At 40.1% G+C, this 17,370-nt stretch overlaps 1 protein-coding gene across 1 annotated transcript; it reads left to right on the top strand.

The window, feature by feature from the left end:
- The first annotated feature begins 1,039 nt into the window (after window positions 1-1,039).
- On the top strand, window positions 1,040-12,534 carry LOC131927249 (heparan-sulfate 6-O-sulfotransferase 3-like). The gene is made up of 4 exons (XM_059283015.1): window positions 1,040-1,098; window positions 9,430-10,011; window positions 11,197-11,388; window positions 12,114-12,534. The coding sequence occupies exons 2-4, from the start codon at window positions 9,455-9,457 to the stop codon at window positions 12,532-12,534; spliced, it is 1,170 nt and encodes a 389-aa protein (XP_059138998.1). The 5' UTR covers window positions 1,040-1,098; window positions 9,430-9,454.
- The last annotated feature ends 4,836 nt before the right edge of the window (window positions 12,535-17,370 follow it).

The raw sequence follows: 17,370 nt of genomic DNA, 5'->3' as shown, positions 1-17,370 counted from the left end.
TACATATTTATATTAAGAGAGTGATTATTTCCCCTATTTCACTTGTCTTAAATAATTTCCCAGGAATTATTATGTAAGAATTTTTTTTACAAGAATTACAAAACAGATTGTGTTACGTTCATTGTTTTTGGTTGTAGTATGTGTATATATATATATATATATATATATTGTTTGTTTAGATTGATACAATTTTAGTTTTGTCAGCCTACATTGTGTGTTTTTTCTTATTTCTTCAGGGTGCTACTTTCAATTAATTTTACATCATAGCGAAGTAATGACATACAGTTAGTAATACATATATACGTATATATATATATATATATATATATATATATATATATATATATATATATATATATATATATATATATATATATATATATATATATATATATATACGTATATAGAACGTGTTAAACATTCGGCGCCTTTTTTTGCTCTTTTCGCTCCCCCTACAACGAAAACCTGGATACGCCTCTGGCTATAAATGATTTTTCACAATCAATTCACCATACCCATTTATTTCGTCTCGGTCGTTAACAAGTCAGCCGGTATTTTCTTACTTGCGCTCTAAATCAATATGTATTTCTTATAAATTTTAAAAATAAACTAATTCATTATATAAATATATATATATATATATATATATATATATATATATATATATATATATATATATATATATATATATATATATACACGTTTATAGCTGTTTTTCTTAACTAAAATTTAACCTAGGGCTGTATTATAGACCGACTGGTCAATTTTATCCCACATTCAAGATAACTTGATGTCGATCAAAGTGATTTGACGTTTATGTTTACTATTACGGATATTGCAGTTAAGTGGAGTAGTTTGATTTTTTTTCTCGGAGGTCCGGATGAGAAAGAGAGGTAAAAAATCTATATTTGTTGCTCAATGAAACTTTGTATGTCCTAAAAAAATCTATAATTTTTTAGACAGATATAGGATATTTTTGCGTTGAGGGGGCAACGATGTCTGACAATTGATTTATATCATTCTGTCTAAATACGTTGTGTCTGAACATTTAAGTTGTGAGACACATACTTGCTATAGGATACGACGCGCCTCAAAAAAGTAAGAACGTCCATCAACCTTGAGCTAAGTTATAAGCTATAATAATGAACTTCATAAAGCTATTATTATATTGAATTTTTAGAGTTAGATTTTAATCCATAACTCAAATATCAGGCTTAGACAAATTTAAAATATAAATGCAATTTTAAACTTTACATTTTCGAAAAAATATAGATAAACATACAAATAATAACAGTTAATTCCGTCTCTATAAAGTGTAATAATCATTTGATAAAAAACGATAACTATATTTAAGTTTAAAGGTTAGATTTATGTGCAAAAACAAACTTAAGGATTACAAAATTTTAATATATAATGACAATTGTATATTTTGCATTTTCATCAAAATATGACACAACCTATAAATAGCGTATACTATACCAATCTCATAAGATGTAACAACCTTTAGAAGAAAAAAAAAATTAACTTAAAATTTACAATACTTAAGGTTTGATAACCTAAGAGTTATCGTTATTGTTTGATATAGGCAGACTCGAAATGTAACTCTTATCTATCACTAGCAGTTGTGTGTACGTAACAAGTTAACGCCTGTTTAAGATTTATTTCTAAATTTCCATGGCGGAAATAGGCTAGACCATTATATTCAGTTTATTAAATATTGTCTGTTAGGACGATAATACGGCATATATATATATATATATATATATATATATATATATATATATATATATATATATATATATATATATATATATATATATATATATATATATATATATATATATATATATGTAACTAGGGGAAGTTACCAAGAGACATAACGTGTTACAGTCTGACGTCACAGTGCAGGTGTTGGCTGATGCCAAGGCGTAATATCTCGGGAAGCGATACGAAAGACGGTCTGTCAACTTTGATGTGACAGGATGCAGGTGGCTTATTAAAATCGGACTGTACGACAGAAGCGGCGTAATTAACAGTCTGATGTAACGATTAGAATCGATTACAATTACGATTATGATAGGACCGAATATGAGTACGATTATGAAGGGGATATAAGGAAGGCGACGGCTGAGCTCGAGGTCTCTCAGAAAGTCAGCGTCTCAGTCAGTCCGTCAGTCAGTCGGTCTCTCTCAGTCAGTCTCAGAAAGTCAGTCTCTCAGGAAGTGTCTCAGAAAGTCTCTCAGAAGGTCTCTCTCAGTCAGTCGGTCGGTCAGTCAGTCAGGCAGTCAGTCTCTCTCTCTCAGTGAGTCTGTGTGGCAGTACCAAGTTGGTTATATTGTGTTAAGAAGGACGTTAGACATGTGTATTCAGTTAGATGAAGCCTAGTGAGGACTGTTGGGGGTCCGTTGATTCAGACTATTATTGTGAAACATCTCTCTTGATTCATTATATTATTGTGAAGCATTCTTTGATTCATGTAATAAAAGGATCAATAATGAACCTGCATCTTCGAGTATCTATGCTGTGGTCAATGTTGTGTGGAATGAGTGGTTAGACTCGGGAAGGTCACATTTGGCGTTGTCGGCAGGGTAGCCAGAGACTCGTTACATTTGGCGTTGTCGGCAGGATAGACTCGGGGACTCGTTACATTTGGCGCTGCGATCAGGATGAATTCAACGAGACTTGCCGCTTTAGGCACCCATAGTCAACCTAGTTCATAACTGTGTTTAGTGTGTGTGTGAATTCGGACATTCAGGAACAGTGAAAATTGAGGAACGAGGAAAATTTTTTCATACACACACGGTAAGAAAGAACTCTTTTTTTTACTAAAGGAATAAAATGTCTACTCTGGACGAGAAGCAGACCCATATTGTGGTCCTGCCCAGAGAGTCCCACATTAACAAATTTTACGGGGACGGTGATCCAACTTTAACCAACAGGTTCAGTGAGGAGGTCAAAGCGGCCTGGGCCTCGAGAAACATGTCACCAGAGGAAAGATTAAGACTGCTGATGGGCAGTATAGGAGAGACGGTTAGGGCAGAGGTCAAATGCCACGATAAAACCGTCCAATCAGATCCAGATAAGGTGCTGGATCTGATTATGGAGACCTTTGGGGAGAGACGGTCGGGATCGCAACTGCTATCGGGGTTCGTAGGCTTAAAGCAGAGAATGGCGGAGAGTGTGATGGAGTATTCACACCGAATAAACAGGGCCTTTGATTCGGTAAAGGGCAAAACACCTGACATTGATGTACGCCTACTGAGGGACCAGTTCATCGAGGGGCTAGCAACCCCGATCTTAAGGAGAGAGTTGAAAGAGGAGGTCCACAAAGACCCGCAGTTGACCTTCCTTCAGGTCAGGAACTCAGCGATCCGCAGGTCCGAGGAGGAGGACCAATCGAACTGTTCGGTGGACAAAGTCTCTGTGCCGGAACAGGAACAATCCCCACCCACGGGGACCGGCACGGTGGAAACCATGATGGCTCGACTGTTGGCCCACCTGGATAAGGTTGACCAAAGATTGGAGAGGTTAGAAAGCAGGTCAACAGCTGAGAATCAGGAAAAGAACGGTACAAAACAGAGACAGGTTGGACGGCCGCGACCCGCCGGTCCATCGCTCCGGTGGACGGCTGACGGTCGACCAATTTGTTTGTCCTGTTCACAACCCGGACATATGGCACGGTACTGCCAGGGAAACGGTCGTCCTCTGTAAGGCAGGGCCAGGCTACAGAGGGGCGAGGTTATGGCCCAAGAAGCAAAATGATGGGAGTCTGTCCCGAAATGGTGATTACGATTGGGGACATCGCGGTGAAGGCAATTGTGGATACAGGCTCCCAGGTGACGACAATCACGGAAAATTTTTACACCAAATGGATGAAAGGAAAAGACCATAGGTTGAGGTCTGACACATGCATGCGCCTGACGGCAGCTAATGGACTAACCATTCCTTACTGTGGTTATTTTCTGGCGGATGTCGTGGTGGCGGGACATAGGTTGAAGCAGGTTGGGGTGTTCGTTACGAAACACAACCTAGAGACAAATGTGTCAAATATACCTTGCCTGTTGGGCATGAATATTCTTGGCCAGTTGCCAGAATTTCTTACAAATATTGTCGGATCGACCACACCAGGTCGGGGATCCAAGTTGGCCAGGTTTGCCAAGACCAGAGGAAGGATATCAGTCCCGGCAAACACGGTCAAGGCAATCACATTACAAATTGGGGATAGAAGTGTGAATGGTGATGTGATGATAGAACCATGTGGCGCCGCACTGAGGGCAGGCGTCGTGTTATTGCGGACATACACATCAGCGGAAAATGGACTAGTTCAAGGACTAGTGGCAAATGTTTTGGATGAGGAAATTTTTATACCGCCTAATACTCTGGTAGGAGTACCACAGAACGTCGAGGTACAAAGGTCGGCACAGTGCATCGAACTGAGCAATACCAGCAGTAATGAAGTAACAGTTAGGTCGGTCAATGTGACGGCCGAGGTGAAGAAAGAGGATGGCCGATCATATACATTCCCGGAAACTGAGGACCCAAAACTAAATGAATTGTTGAATAAGTACAGGGATATATTTGCCTCGTACGAGGGTGATTTGGGTTACACGGAAGTAATAAAACACCAGATACCCTTACTACAAGACAAGCCGGTGGCGCAACCTTATCGAAGATTACCACCGAGTCACTACTCTGCGGTGAAGGCACACCTGAACGATCTACTAAAAAAGGGAATTATTACAACCAGCACTAGCCCGTATGCGGCACCGATAGTAGTGGTAAAAAAGAAGTCAGGGGAGATAAGACTGTGTTGTGATTACCGGAAATTGAACAATATCACAAGAAGGGATGCATTCCCCTTGCCCCGTATTGATGAATGTCTTGATGCGTTGGGGGGAGCAAGATTTCTTTCTACCTTGGATTTGGCTAGTGGCTACCACCAAGTGGCCATGCACCCCAACGATCAACATAAAACTGCATTTATTTCTCCACTGGGACTGTACGAGTGGACCCGTATGCCGTTTGGTCTAACTAATGCACCTGCTACATTCCAGCGAGTAATGCAGAGTGCTATGAGTGACTTTCTATTTCAAATAATGTTGGTGTACTTGGATGATATACTAGTTTATTCAAAAACTTGGGAGGACCATCTAGAAAGATTAGAACAAGTGTTTCTCCGTCTTAGGGAGATAGGAGTAAAGCTGAACCCAGACAAATGCTGCTTCGGTCTGAAATCGGTACATTTTTTGGGTTACGTGATTTCGTCGGATGGCATCGCCACTGACCCAGATAAAATTGCAGCTGTTAAAGAATGGAAACAGCCAACAACTACAGTAGAGGTCAGATCATTCTTGGGCTTTGCTTCCTATTATAGAAAATTTGTGCCTGGTTTTGCAAAAATTGCCGCACCATTGCATGACTTGGTAAACAAAATGACAAAGAAACACAGTAAGGAGAAAAAGAAAGGTAAAACACAACGGATAGGTGAATTATGGACTGATGAATGCCTGAACTCGTTTAAGCTATTGAAAAAGGCTTTGACAGAGGCGCCGATATTAGGATATGCAGACTTTGACAAACCATTTCGGCTAGAAATTGACGCCAGCTCTAAAGGTCTGGGAGCTGTGCTATCACAACAACAAAAGCAAGGCTTCAGGGTTATTGCTTATGCCAGTCGAGCTCTGAAGGAATCAGAGAAGAACATGACAAATTACAGCGCCATGAAACTAGAACTTTTGACATTAAAATGGGCTGTGACGGAAAAATTCAGGGACTATTTATTAGGTGCTAAATGTGTGGTATACACCGACAATAACCCCTTGAGTCACCTAAAGACAGCAAAGTTGGGATCCATCGAACAGCGATGGGCAGCAGAATTGGCACTCTTTGACCTGGAGATAAAATATCGCCCGGGGCGGTCCAATGGCAATGCGGACGCCTTATCAAGGAATCCTTACGAGAGACCGGGCGATGAGGAAGAAACGCTGACAGGAATATGTGAGGTCAGAGCGTCAACAGATATCCCTCACGGGGTGCAAGTGAACAATTTGTTGGTAGAGAAAAATGATGATAAGAAGAAAATTGGTAGACTTAATAAAGGAATTCAAAGTCTAACCAGGAAACTGGATAGGAAAAGTTCATGCAAATCAAAAGCACAGGAGAAATGTTCATCTTTAAAGTGTCTGTTATCGGAAGAAGTAAATAAAAATATTAGACAACAGAACAGTGTTGGCAAACTAGAAGAAATGATAGACAAAGAAAGGCTAGTGATGCAAAACGGACAGACCGGGGTGGAGCACATTTCCACAGAGCCCGGACATATGGACATTGGTGATTTTAGTTGCCTTAATCACAAAGAGATAAGAAATGCCCAGAGAACGGATAGTGGCTTACAGCCGCTGTTGAAACACGTCCAGGAACAAAAATTCCCAGGAAGAAGGGAAAGAGAACAATTTGGTCGAGAAACAAAGAAAATACTGAGTCAGTGGGACCGTCTCAGTATAAAGGATGGTGTTCTCATGCGGAGAATTTATGACCAAATTGATGGGACAATACACCAGGTGGTGGTGCCTGGACAATTACGAGAAGAAGTGCTAAGGTTGGCACATGACAGGGCAGGACACCAGGGTCAGGACAGGACGCACAAAATATTACGACGGAGGTGTTACTGGCCCAATATGGAAATGGAGGTCAAACGCCATTGTGAGGCTTGTGTGAGGTGTCAGCATGCGAAAATGCCAGTTGTCAAAATGAGACAGCCATCGGGACACCTATTAGCGACAAAACCACTAGAGATTGTGGCTATGGACTTTACGTCGTTGGAGCAATCATCGGATGGGACGGAACATGTGTTGGTAATGACTGATGTTTTCACCAAATGGACTGTGGCGGTGCCCACACGAGATCAGACTGCCAAAACAGTGGCAAAGGTCTTAATAGAACATTGGTTCATCAAATATGGCATACCAAGACAATTACACTCTGACCAAGGAAGGGCCTTTGAGTCAGAAGTAATTAACCAACTGTGCAGCCACTACGGGATCAACAAATCTAGAACAACCACATTTAATCCGAAAGGAAACGGACAGTGCGAGCGGTTCAACCGCAGCATGCATGATTTGCTGCGTACTCTAGAACCTGAACAAAAAAAACGTTGGCCTGATTTTCTCCCAGAGTTGGTATATCTATACAACTGCACACCCCATGCCACAACCGGCTTTTCGCCATACATGTTGCTGTTCGGACGGGAGGCTCGACTCCCCCTTGACTTGTTCCTAGGAAAAAAGGAGAGTATGACTGGCTCATACACTGCACTGGAATATGTGAATGAACATATGAGACGAATTAGAGAAATGTACAGGGTAGTACAGGAAAGACTAGAGCATGAAGCACGGCGAAGGGAACCGCCGGTACAGACAAAGGACCCGCCACTCAAACTGAACGACAGGGTATTACTGCGTAGCCACCCGTTAGGCAGAAACAAAATCCACGACCTCTGGGGACAGGAGATATGGCAAGTCGTGGAGATGCCTAAAGTAGCAGGTGGCCCCTTTAAGATAAGACCCATCGATCACACCAAACCGGATCGGTGGGCGAATATTGCTCAATTAAAGAAATATTGTCATAGTCAAGAAGAGCAGTTACACACAAGGAAACCCAAGACAATTAGGGAACCGGAAACTATAACGGAAATTCTCATACCCATCCCGGAACCATGTCACCATCAACAGCGCAACAGCGACACACAAAGGGAGGATACCGGCAACAAGGAGGATCCCGGTCCCTCCAAAAGCAGAGAGACAATAGACCATCAGATAAGTGGTCCGCGGAGAAGTTTGAGAAACAGAAAGAATACGAAATTTTTTGTCAGCAACCATCAATTCTTTCATGGTCGCGCTGGTATGAGAACAGACTGTTCAAAAAGTCATAAAAGTGAACTGGTGAAGGCACCAGACGAAAAAAGGTGGATGTGAATTCTAGAACTGTTTTGTGTCTGAGGAATATGATGTAGACACATTTGATATGTGAAATAGGGATAACTGTCAATCTTTTACGAATGGGACGACATTGACAGTGAATGGATTTTTTTTTACGGTGGTGCGATTGACTTTGAAGGACTGCACCTGCCAAGCGTTGTTTGTGGTTGATAACACACAAAAAAAGGCAGGGGTGGATGTAACTAGGGGAAGTTACCAAGAGACATAACGTGTTACAGTCTGACGTCACAGTGCAGGTGTTGGCTGATGCCAAGGCGTAATATCTCGGGAAGCGATACGAAAGACGGTCTGTCAACTTTGATGTGACAGGATGCAGGTGGCTTATTAAAATCGGACTGTACGACAGAAGCGGCGTAATTAACAGTCTGATGTAACGATTAGAATCGATTACAATTACGATTATGATAGGACCGAATATGAGTACGATTATGAAGGGGATATAAGGAAGGCGACGGCTGAGCTCGAGGTCTCTCAGAAAGTCAGCGTCTCAGTCAGTCCGTCAGTCAGTCGGTCTCTCTCAGTCAGTCTCAGAAAGTCAGTCTCTCAGGAAGTGTCTCAGAAAGTCTCTCAGAAGGTCTCTCTCAGTCAGTCGGTCGGTCAGTCAGTCAGGCAGTCAGTCTCTCTCTCTCAGTGAGTCTGTGTGGCAGTACCACGTTGGTGATATTGTGTTAAGAAGGACGTTAGACATGTGTATTCAGTTAGATGAAGCCTAGTGAGGACTGTTGGGGGTCCGTTGATTCAGACTATTATTGTGAAACATCTCTCTTGATTCATTATATTATTGTGAAGCATTCTTTGATTCATGTAATAAAAGGATCAATAATGAACCTGCATCTTCGAGTATCTATGCTGTGGTCAATGTTGTGTGGAATGAGTGGTTAGACTCGGGAAGGTCACATTTGGCGTTGTCGGCAGGGTAGCCAGAGACTCGTTACATTTGGCGTTGTCGGCAGGATAGACTCGGGGACTCGTTACATATATATATATATATATATAAATGAAGTAGATCTTCTTCTTCTTCTTCGTTCTTAATTTTTAGTGTTGGGAGGGATCGAGCCTTATTTGCCAGAGGCTTTTTTCGAATTTATCAACCATGCGCTTTTGCCGACTCGACCATGCTTCCATCACAATTAAGGATTACGTGTCAACTGGTTATGCGCCATTGAGGCCATAAATTTAGTAGATAAATTTATATATGTTAATTAATTAATTAATTAACCAATTAATGTTATACATATGCGTGTGCAATTGTGTGGGTGTGTTCACATCAATAGTTCTTAAGCAAACTTTGAATTATTTAAAATGTAATAAATAACGTAGTTTTTAGGGGGAAAAAATCTTTGTAATTTTAATTACTCCAATACAAATTACTTATACATACTTTTCTGTGCTTGTAAAAACTTTCTTGAACTAACAATATTTTATTTTTCAGCGAAATAAAGAAATTATATTTTTGTATGGATTGCTTTGATAAAAAGATACTGGTCAAAAACATGAAACAATTAACATTCAAGATATGCGTATACGTGTTATTGAGCCTCAATGTTGTGATATTTTTCTCACAACTGCATTTTAACTCGTGGAATTCACTAAATTTAAATTGGGAAAGACGGATACAAAGTTTAGACAATGGTAGTGACGTCGGGAGCACAGAAGGCACGCCAAGGTTCTTAACGACGACAGAGGCTTCAGATACGGTGACAGTACGGTCAACAGGTTGTAAAACCAAACCCAGGGTCAAGCTAAATTTGAATGCCGATGACGTCATTGTGTTCCTGCACATCCAGAAGACAGGCGGCATGCACCTGAGACGTTTATTGGTTAGCTGGATACAGGACGTACCAGAGTGCAGGTGCTCTGGGTTGTGCGTCTGCCAGACCGGAAACAACGTCACGTGGCTGGCGGCCTGGTTTATTCGAGGCTTCACGTGCGGGCTGCACGCGGATTGGACGGAGCTGACCGAGTGTGTGGATACGTGGCTTAGGTCGGTAGAGCCTCAAAGGTCACACCGGAAGTGAGTACTCACCTTCTTGATTAAATGTTTATTCATATGTTATTATAAAAATATTACTGTTTAAGTATGATTTTTTAATCAAGCAACAAGGTGTTACGTTAAAAATACTATACTGAGAAAACGTGTTGATAAACTTTGAAAAATTAAGATTAGTTTCCGCGACCAACTGTTCAACCTCCGAAAGCAAACCGATCAAACGATCACTTGAACTAAATCTTATTATCTTCCCATATTTTCATAATTGTTTAATTACTTATAATAACTAATTTATAATCTGATAGAATTTATAAAGTAGATATTCTTGCATTGTTTTTAGAGACGAATGTATCCGAAAACGCTGCATTAAAAATTGATCGAATTTGAGTTTCAAATTTTGACACAACAATTCACAGATATGTAGTGTAAAAACAAATGCAATACTTCTTCAGCTATCACATTTTGTTCATAACTACTACCTCATCTAACTAATTTTAGATAGCATTACATCACCTACCTATACATTTAGCCACTTTAGCTACCATTGCATCATCTACCTGTACCTTTTTTTACAATTACTTAACTGTATCTTTAGCTACCACTACATATTCTACATCTATCTTTATATACAAATAACATCACAAATGTGTATTTAAGCTACCATTACACCACCTACCTGTACCTTCAGGCAGGGGCGTAGCGAGGAGGGGGGGGGGGCGGGGGGTGCGGACCGCACCGGGTGACACCATTTAGGGGGGTGACACCAAGGCAAAAAATAGCAAAATATATAGAGAACAACTTGAGGGGGGGGGGTGCAAATCGAAAGTTTGAGAGGGGGGGGGGGGTGGGGGTGCAAATCAAAAACTTGAGGGGGGGGATGCAAATCGAAAACTTGAAAGTTTGTCCCCGGGAAGGGTCGCAACGCCTCTGGGGGGTGACACCATTAAGTGCCGCACCGGGTGACACCCGACCTCGCTACGCCACTGCCTTCAGCTACCGTTATATCACTTACCTGTATTTAAGCTACCATTACATAACCTACCTGTACCTACAGCTACCATTACATAACCTACCCGTACCTACAGCTACCATTACATGACCTACCTGTACCTACAGCTACCATTACATAACCTACCCGTACCTACAGCTACCATTACATGACCTACCTGTACATTCAGCTACCATTACATCACCTACCTGTACCTACAGCTACCATTACATAACCTACCTACGAGATCCAGTCAACCGTTTCATCAGTGAGTGGATGCACGTCAGACGTGGCGCCTACTGGCCCAAAGAATACCTGTGTAACGGTAGAAACGCCACACCCAGTGAGCTGCCCAGGTGTGCTGGGGGAGGGCCGTGGCGTGACGTCACATTTGACGAGTTCGTCGGTTGCAGGTAGGTGCTTCATGCTAGTCTCATGGTGCTGATGTGTGCTCGCTGGTAGGCGGTAGCCTAATTGTTTTTGATGATGTACAAAAATCTGAAATACCCCGATAATAGTTCTAGTTTAGTTAGCATAATCCATTCAGGATGCGTTGTCAATGCTATTATTTTAGTTATAAATCAATTGTGTAAAATTACAATAATAAATACATTCTCCCTTTATCCTTGTGTCATTGCACTTCTCTGATATCGTACAACTGATATCACCTAGAAGTTATCATCCGTTTGGTGAAGATTTATTTACTCTCTGTGTTACGTCACAAATGAATCCACCCAGTCACTTCACTAGCCGCATGGACCGAAATAGAGTAAACTGTCACTTTCCTTTCTCGAAAATTGTTCTAAATTTGCGCAAACTAGTCCACCAAACGTAAACGGTACACAAGTTATTGATTTTCAGAAATGCGAAGTATAGTATTCCCCTTCCGGTTACCGGAAATCGCTCAAAAGTTAAAGAAAAACTAACATTTTATATGATTACTATATTGAGATTTCGTCAACATGTCTGAAACTGTACTTAGGTTCATAGTGCACACAGAAAGACACAGACAGACACACATACCAATATTCCAATTTAGTGCATAATTACAATGCTTGCTCTATATGTTGTATGAACGAAATTGAAACGTGTTGTTTCGTGGTTTAGTTTTTATTTTTAGCAACTTCTATTTCAACAGCCATAACCTCGCTTTTAACCGCATGACCAGAATGCTGGCTAACCTGTCTTTGGTCAACTGCTACAACAGAACTGGACTCTCCAAAGACTTCGTGGACAAGACTCTACTCAACAGCGCCAAGGAAAATCTGCGGGCCATGGAGTTCTTTGGCCTAACAGAGGAGCAGGAAAAATCTCAGTTTTTGTTTGAGGTCACGTTTGGTGTGTTGCTGGCCAAACGAATCATGAATGATGAATTTACCAGAGCGTCACATATTGATGTCAATCACACAATGTTGTCAGTCATTAAAGAACACAACGACCTAGACATTGAACTTTATAAGTATGCTCGGGGATTGTTTACACAGAGAGTGATGGAGGCGGAGTCGAGGGTTGGTTGTAATGCGAGTGTTTACTTACACAGTAGATTTCCTGATGAGTAAAGCTCAGGTCATAAACTAAGTACATCTTGTTTTGTTTCGTTTTTTAAAGTTCAAAACAAAAAATATTTTTTTCAACCGACTTTTGAAACTCACTCCTGTAAATCAAAACACAACAAATATGACCAAAATAAAACACAATGTTTACATTAAAGTTAATCTGCTAGACTGTCAAACCTTAAGTCTCGAGTTCGAATCCGTATACATGCCGTCCGAACGTTAGGGAAAGTAAAGGCCACTTGGCGTAATGCCCACCAAACTATCTATTCACATGCAGAGGGCAAAGAAAACAGATGAACTCCATTTCACTTACTCTATGGACCGGATTGGACCGTCCGGTTCAAAAAGGGAACTTAATACACATGAATAGTTCAGAAAGTTTAAAAATCACCAAACAATATGATTAATAGCTCAAACGATTTAAGTATTTAAAAAAAATAATGAATAACATGTCTTAATTAAGACGGAATACATTTTTTTTGATAACCCTTAAAAATATATCGGACAATCTGGAAAATTAAGTTTTCTGTATGAATTGCATCGGGAATTTCCGTAAGCTTTTGGATGTCAATCCACAAAATTCTGTATGGCTTAGTTCTGGCTCTAGTCTATAGAGTCCTTGCAAACACGTGACCTAAATCACGTGATACCTACCCCCGCCGCCACAGTGGTGTACATCAGACGTAAACACAATCAGCTGTTCGCCAGCGCTGGACGTGTTCACCAGCGCTGGACGCGTTCACTGTATGAAAAGAATCGCGCCCGCGGAAAAGGAAAAATATGTTAAAAAACTTGAACTCTTAGGAATTGAAGATCCTTATACAGTTATTGACAGTTTCGTGGATAATATAAATATGTGGCCGACATTTCTAAATAAAAATACTGTTAGTAATACCGTTTGTGTTTAGAGTTTAAGTAGACGAAGCTGATCAAATGCAGTAATATATTATAGGTTATCTACTGTAGCAAACGTGAGACCACTTAACTCCTACAAAACCCACACTACAACGGCTAATATAATCCATGGGTAATAACCAATCTGGGTAGCATGTTATACAATTTAAGACCTTATAATCCAGCAGGGAAGTAATCAGACACATTAATACTGACGTTCAACCCTCATGATGGCTGCCCCCACCTGTATCTAGCCCACAATAAAACCTAAGAGGAGTCTGCCCTGCCCTCCCCTGAAAATGTCTCACCTCCGTGATACCCAGCCCCACAGAGATAGTATTTCTTATATAATTTTGACCCTCAGGGCCCAGCAGGGAGAACAAAGGGGAAAGTCCCACTGCTCTCCCCTCAACACTTCTCACCTCGGTGTCATGTTATGTCATTTATAGCACACATGGCTTATCAGGGGGAAAGCATTAAGGCATTAAGAATCTTAACTCTGGACAGCTACACACTAGTATACTAGCTACACACTAGGTGCCTACTGTAAACTACTAGACTGTAGGCCCTATGTAGACCTGCAATTGTATCAATTGTAGACTGGGTCCATTGTTATTATTCTAAACCATCTCACTTATAATGTTTCTAGCTTGATTTGTTTCTTTTATAAACAGTGGATTTTAAAAAAAAATAGCCTAATCATTAACCAAATAATAATAATGTGGTTATTTGTTGTTGGCTGGTATGATCTAGATTGTACTACTAGGCTACAAAAACTTAGTAGACCAATTACTAGATATGAATTTGAATTTAATTAAACTCAGTCCAGTATCAGATACATATTGCTGTAAAAAGACAACAAAGTAGGTAGGCCTTAGTAATTTATTAAAGCCTTCTACTACAATAATATCAACTACATGCTTGTATAAAGTTTTTACAATTTAATTTAAGTAGCAGATTCTAGATCTAAGTCTAGTCATACAATCTATTTCAATTTCAGAAAATTTCGTTTGCTAAAAAAATGATTAGATAATAGAGCGAGATTTTAGATCTTAGAGACAATTAAATGCTTTATTAGGCCTATTGATGACTACTTTTGATTTATTATGGGTGTATTTTGAATCGAATGTAGATCTAAAGTAATTAAATTTAAGTAAAGAAGTAGATTCTAGATTCTATGTCTACCCAGCGGAGCCAGGTATTAGGCCTACTATAAGATCTTATTATTCTTATTATTACTTTTGACTTTGTCTTTTACTATTAGTATTTGTGAAGGTCGAGCATATTTGTTTTATTAATAGTTATCTTTTATAATTAAAATGAAGTTTATTATTTTACTGTCCTTACCTGAAACAAAGTATCGAGAACTGCATTTGATCAGATTTGGCTACTTTAACTCTAAACGCAAACAGTATTACTAACAGTATTTTTATTTAGAAATTTTGTCCACATATTTATTTATACGAAACTGTCAATAACAGTATAAGGATCTTCAATTCCTAAGAGTTCAAGTTTTTTAACGTATTTTTCCCTTTCCGCGGGTGCGGTTCTTTTCATACAGTGAACGCGTCCAGCGCTGGTGAACACGTCCAGCGCTGGCGAACAGCTGATTGTGTTTACGTCTGGTGTACACCACTGTGGCGGCGGGCGTAGGTATCACGAACGGACGTGACGTCATATGAAAGGACTCTATTGGGTGGCTAGCATAGTTCTGGCTCTAGTCTATTGGGTGGCTAGCATAGTTCTGGCTCTAGTCTATTGGGCGGCTAGCATAGTTCTGGCTCTAGTCTATTGGGTGGCTAGCTTAGTTCTGGCTCTAGTCTATTGGGTGGCTAGCATAGTTCTGGCTCTAGTCTATTGGGCGGCTAGCATAGTTCTGGCTCTAGTCTATTGGGCGGCTAGCATAGTTCTGGCTCTAGTCTATTGGGTGGCTAGCTTAGTTCTGGCTCTAGTCTATTGGGCGGCTAGCTTAGTTCTGGCTCTAGTCTATTGGGTGGCTAGCTTAGTTCTGGCTCTAGTCTATTGGGTGGCTAGCATAGTTCTGGCTCTAGTCTATTGGGCGGCTGGCACTGACTTGCATCCGGTGCTATTTACACGCCAGACTTGTATCTTAGTAGTACATGCCACTTGAGATATGTTATGAAAATAGTTCAAAGGTTATATACACATGTTCGGTTCGAAGGTTAATTAAACAGGTAAGGCACTCTGTCCTAATATTGCCTAGTAAAAGTTGCCCAACTATTGCCAAGTAAAATTTGACCGAATAGTGCCTAATAGAACTGGCACCATACGTAGTATCGCCTTGCTTTACGTAGCAGTTTACCTGATGCAACACAATATTAAACATTGATCCCCTCCCTCATTTCACCATCCCCCTAAACTGCCATTAATATTAATACATCTTTTTTTTACATGACAAACCACAGCATCCTTTTCACAATACACCAGGGTCTGCTGGTTCTTACCTTTAATTAACTTTGTGTACTACACTCACATACTTTTTAATACAATCTTAGACTGCTAGGTTTAAAAAAAAATCACTAAACCTATCCTTTTTTATCGCTACCGATCAATATATAGGCCTTACTTTTCACTCTTTTAACTTCAGTGTACCTATATTTTGCCTTTGTGTTTTAATAACCCAAGCTAATCATCAGAGCACGTAGCTGTCCACCTACATATTGCTAATTATTATCGCTTCAGATTTGACGTAGACTGCGTTATGTTGTTGACGTTTAGTGTTTGATCGATATCCCAAATCAAACAAAAATAATCAATCGCTTTTATCAAACTGAATGCCCTTGACTCTAATTATAGTGTGTTTACTAGTCTATTTGCATACCGTTTAATAATATGATATAGCTTTAATAGAATGAAATGCTAATTCCATACCGCATTAAATAAAAACTGTTACTGAACTTTTGATGGGTTACGGGTTAGGTTTAGGCCTTAGGGTTACTAATAAGTAATGTTATTAATGTAGTAGGGTTATGATTAGACATTATGATTAGGAATAGACATTAGGGTTAGGGACATAGTTTCTTTTATACATTGGTTTACTGGAATTTTTCGGAGGGAACAGCCCCCCCTCCCTCCCTCGAATAGATCCTTAACGGAAGCTTGGGTAAGGAGGATTAGACTTTGGCATAACGTTAAATATACGTATGTACATGGCATCACAAATATTTCCATTCAGTGCGGCAAATTTTTCCCCTACTGTGCATGCGTAGTTTGTTCCGCCTAGAACCAGCCATTATAGAATTCAAACGGTAGGAGGGTCTACGCCACTTCCTACATGGAAATAAAGTAAGTCGTCCCTTGATATGTCACTGAATAGAGTGTAAGTAAGGACATTGTGCTAGTATGGACATGTTATACGAATCTACGACTTATCCAAAAGAATAATACAAGACACTGTGCCAGGAGGGTGAATAAGGGGAAGTCAAAGACGTCACTAGACGGATGACAATTAAACGAGGCTCCCAGTCTCAGAACTAATCAGAACGGTAGAGGACAGAGGTGGATGGCGGAGAATTATAACGTCAACTCTGGTGCCCCATCGACCAAAAGTAAGGGTTGAAGGATGAAGATGATGACGATCTAGTTGCAATGCAAAATAGAAAATATCTATGTAACTACTTATATATATATATATATATATATATATATATATATATATATATATATATATATTTACATAGTGTGTAATAATTTCGGTCGTATTTGAAGAAGCCATTCTCGCAAAGTTACGTAGTCATACAGTTGCACTATTTTATATGGTAAAAGGCTCTTAGCATACACATGTTGTAGTTCGCCAGCATTGAGGGTTACCAGCGAATATCTAGCCAATCAAAACATATTACAAAAAAAAACTGTAATCAAATTTTCCCCGACTTGATAGACCAGTACTTCAGCCGAGACTAGCACAACACGTAGAACAAGTAG

This window comes from Physella acuta, unplaced genomic scaffold, assembly GCF_028476545.2.
Source record: "Physella acuta isolate Inbredline_101_S28 unplaced genomic scaffold, ASM2847654v3 ptg001389l, whole genome shotgun sequence".
Lineage (NCBI taxonomy): Eukaryota > Metazoa > Mollusca > Gastropoda > Physidae > Physella > Physella acuta.
This window is presented reverse-complemented; position numbering and strand designations above follow the sequence as displayed.